We start from the raw sequence: 3,954 nt of genomic DNA on the forward strand, positions 1-3,954 counted from the left end.
GTATCTCAGTGCATAATGTCAAGACTCCGTGCTGAGCTGTTCTGAAGATGCCTCTGATGTCTGCTCTCTGTATTCTACTGGTATTATTATTTATGTAATAATGCAGTCATGCTAAGGAAGATTTACATGCCAGAGAACCAGTCTTGCAAAGAATCACACAGAGGCAACCTTGATTTCAACAGGGCAATGCAGAGACACACCTAAACCTATACAAATTATAGGACTTAGTAAGCCACCCCTAAATGAGGAATGACAGTGTGGATGGAGCCATACATTACATGGTCAAGAGATGGTGTTATCATTAGCTTTGTTATTATTCCACATTTCCTTTGCTTATTTTGGCCAGGGAATAACCTTCAGAGGAAAAGCTGAAAAGGTGTATAAAGAAATAGCCTGAAGAAAATGCGATGTGTGAGATGTGTGAGATGTGTATGGTGCATGTGGATACGTGAAGGTACTGTAGTATAGTTTGGAAAGAACAGGAACTTCATCACAACCTACAGCTCCTCACAGGGAGCGGAGGGCAGCGCTGAGCTCTGCTGTGTGTGACAGCGACAGAGCCGAGGGAACGGCATGGAGCTGCGTCAGGGGAGGGCAGCTGGGGCTCAGGGAAAGGGGCTGCACCAGAGGGCGGTGGGCACGGAACGGGATGCACAGGGCGGTGAGCACAGCCCCAGTGCTGGAGTTCAAGGAGTGTTGGGACACTGCTCTCAGATGTAGGTTTGAATTTTGGGTGGTGCTGATTTGGATCCTGTGATCCTTGTGGGTCCATTCCAACTCAGGATATTCTGTAATTCAGACAACGAGCATGGAATAAAAGAACAGAAGTACTGGAGATGAGAACAGAATTTGAGAGCCATCACGTGTGTTAGCCAGGAGGCCAGGCCAGGACAATAATGGATGTGGTCTTGCGAATAAAGATGAATTTGTGAATTTTTGTTGTGAAAATGCACGCCATTGAAGGTGAGAGACAACATATTTGGTTTTAAACCCAATCCCACAAAGACAGGACAAGTTTGGCTTCTTAGTGCCTGTTGATTGAGATGAGCAGAAATAAGACTGGAAATGGGGTCAAAGAAAGTAAAGCTGTTTTCAGCTGCCTGTAAGATGTCTTTCTATGCGCTTAAGCGACTCAGATGGCAATCTGCAGTTAGCTGTCAGAGTGTAATTTTGGTCAGTGCCAAACCAACTGCCAGCTTTTTCTCTGCAGAGCACATCCAAGTTCCTCCGCGTTCTGCTGGTTTGCCACTTTTTAGGAAATGGTGGAGCCGGAGAAGGCGCAAGGGGATTCCATCAAACACTTGGAGCGCCGCGAGGGAGCAGCGCAGAGCACGGCGTTAACCCTTCCAGCGCCGCCTCGCAACGCGCGCGCACGTGGAGCGCCGCCCGTGACGTCCTAACGTGTCGCGCCCGAGCGCCGCACCTCGGCCAATGGGCGCTGCCGGAGGGCGGGGCGTGGCGCGGGGCGGGCGGCGTTACGTCCGCGCCGCGATGGCTGTAGCGACGGCGGCGGCGGCCGGAGGCGGCGGCGGGAGGCGCCGGCGGCGGCGGAGACGGCAGTAGCGGGGCGGCGGCGGCGGCGGAGGAGACGGCGGCGGAGGCGGCGGCGGGGCAGGCCGCGGAGGAGGAAGAAGAGGGGCGCGTAAGATGGCGTCGCTGCGGGAGGGGGGCCGCTACGCCGTGTCCTGCGGGAAAGCGGCGGACAACGTCTCGGTACTGCACGTCAAGCTGACCGAGACCGCCGTGCGGGCGCTGGAGAGCTACCAGAGCCGCAAGGTGAGGGCTGCCGGGTCCCAACAGGAGGTCGCCCAACAGATCGCCGCGCGGGGCCAACAGGAGCCGCGCGGCGATCTCGCCTCCGCTCGGTTTTCTCCGCCGCTCTCCCCCCGCGCCTCCCGCACGCCGTGATTCACAGCGAGCGCTGAGGTGCCGGCTACTCGCATCGCCCGCCCTGCTGGATGCCCGCGCCGGGATGCGGCTCCCGACGCTGGGTGGTGGCTGCCGGCAGCGCTGCGGCGTTCGGCTGTTGAAATCGACGTGCGGGGATGAACTCAGAGCGCCTGGAAAGGGCTGCTTTCCCGCAGCCGGTGCGGTGTAGATTAAGGGTGTTTTGATGGGAGCCAGGCTGCAGGCAGTGAGGAGTTCAACTTGGTGCGCAGAATAGTTCACCGTGCCGTCAGGAATGAGGTCCCCGAGGCTTGTGCACCTGGTAGGAGCCGTGCGTGAGATGCTGTGGTTGGGAGTTAGGCAGCTGTGCGTGTGAGGAACTTAGGGCAGGTTGGGTGTGCAGCGGTGGTAGTGAACCTGTGTTCTGTTCTGGAGAACGATGTAATTCTGGTCTGTGAAACAACTTCAATTAATTACCTGCCTAGGCTTTTTTTTTTTTTTTTTTTTTTTTTTTTTCTAAAGTGGAATCAATTTCCGAGTCAGAAAATGAATGCCTCGTCATCAAGGTGTTATCAAGTGAATACAGAACTATGTGTGACAGTGAAGGTCACGAAAATAAATGAAATTCTTTTTCCTATTTCGCTATTTCACCATCTCCATAACTTCATTAAGTGGACCTCTAGCTCATTCTGCAGACCTGCTTTCTCTCAGTTGAACCTGCAGGAGTCAGTGTGTGCCACTGGAACCGTGGCCAGTGACAGTAACGTGGCGAGTGTAAAACTTCAGCCCTTGATACTGCAGTCTCTAGAACTTCTATGCTTAAAAATGGTCATCCTTTAAGCTAATGAACTAAATTGCAATCTTCTCACTTCCACAGTGTCCAAAATCTCCTATGACACTATTCAGGAAGCAGTTCTCAGACTATATTTGAGAGATTCTGAGGGAGCCGTTGTTTTTATGTAAGGAATCTCTGCATCAGGTGAGAGGAATGGGAAAGAGAGAAGACGTTATCAGCTTCTGTTGTATGTATTTTAAATAAATCCACTTGAAAATAGCTGGTTTATGTCCCTGCAGTGCTTAAGGAGGACAGAGCACATGTCCTGCAGCTGGCAGTTCAGTTCTTCTCACCAGCTTTATGCTCTCTTGCATCACTGACCCATTTCAGTTCTTACTAAAGAAATTATAACGAAGGCTTGCAATCAGCGTTGCTGAAAAAGGGAGGATGTTATTAAGTGAATGCAGGAAAGATGACCTACAGTTTTGCTGTTGCCTTTCTCTGTGCAGAAAGACCTTATCTGTACATCACAAGTAATTCTTCAAGCAGTATGTAGAAGTGCGGAATCGTGATAACCCTCAAATGACTTACTTAGCCATCACTTGTAGAACTTGGGCATCCTGTAAGCAGGCTCTGTATGCTAGGTTGCTTCACAAATTCAGATTCCAGCACAGTGTGTGAAGTTTGAAGTACTTATGCTATATTATTACTTTTCTAAAAATTTTCTTAACTTGCTTTACTGTGTCCTCTTAAATCCTTAAATCCAACTTCCCTTCACCTGCAGAAGCACAGAGCTGAAACAGTGCTTTTTGATCTGTGGAGGTTGTTGTGAGGGCAGGTCTCCTGCACGGCTTTGGAAAGGGAGACTGAATCCACATGCTGGAGAATGTTTAGCTTTGTTCTGATAATACTGAGCAGCATGGTTTGCAGTATTTGAGCATCATCTATGGCAGTGTGAACTTAAAGCATCACTACTCATTTGTTAACCAACTTCTGTTCTGCAGGCAGTTTTACTTCGGTACTGGTGGTTGCTGCATATTGCCTTCAGAGCCACAGCCATGTCATGCAGCTGCTGCCCCAACTGAGCAGTGGGGAATGCAGAGTGAAGTGTGTAATCTCTGAGGATGCACAGGAGCAGTGTAGCACAGCCTTGCATAGTGCATCCCAAAGGGTCATGGCTGTGCTACTAGAAACCTCTGGTGAGCATGAGCACTTGGCTGCACAGAACAGCTCTCATGGCCATGGTGCATTGCCTCCCTGGCCCTTGTGCTGTCCTTGGAACTGTTCTGAAC

The 3,954-nt window shown here is 51.0% G+C and overlaps 1 protein-coding gene across 1 annotated transcript in view; it reads left to right on the forward strand.

Moving 5' to 3' along the window:
• Positions 1-1,647: 1,647 nt before the first annotated feature.
• ELL2 (elongation factor for RNA polymerase II 2) overlaps positions 1,648-3,954 on the forward strand; it is a 49,069-nt gene continuing 46,762 nt past the window's right edge. The window contains exon 1 of the mRNA XM_042822961.1: positions 1,648-1,776. Coding sequence (XP_042678895.1) covers positions 1,648-1,776 — 129 coding nt within the window. The remainder of the gene's footprint in view (positions 1,777-3,954) is intronic.

This window comes from Centrocercus urophasianus, unplaced genomic scaffold, assembly GCF_019232065.1.
Source record: "Centrocercus urophasianus isolate 14NV4802_14NV808 unplaced genomic scaffold, USGS_Curo_1.0 seq_21, whole genome shotgun sequence".
Taxonomy (NCBI): Eukaryota; Metazoa; Chordata; class Aves; order Galliformes; family Phasianidae; genus Centrocercus; species Centrocercus urophasianus.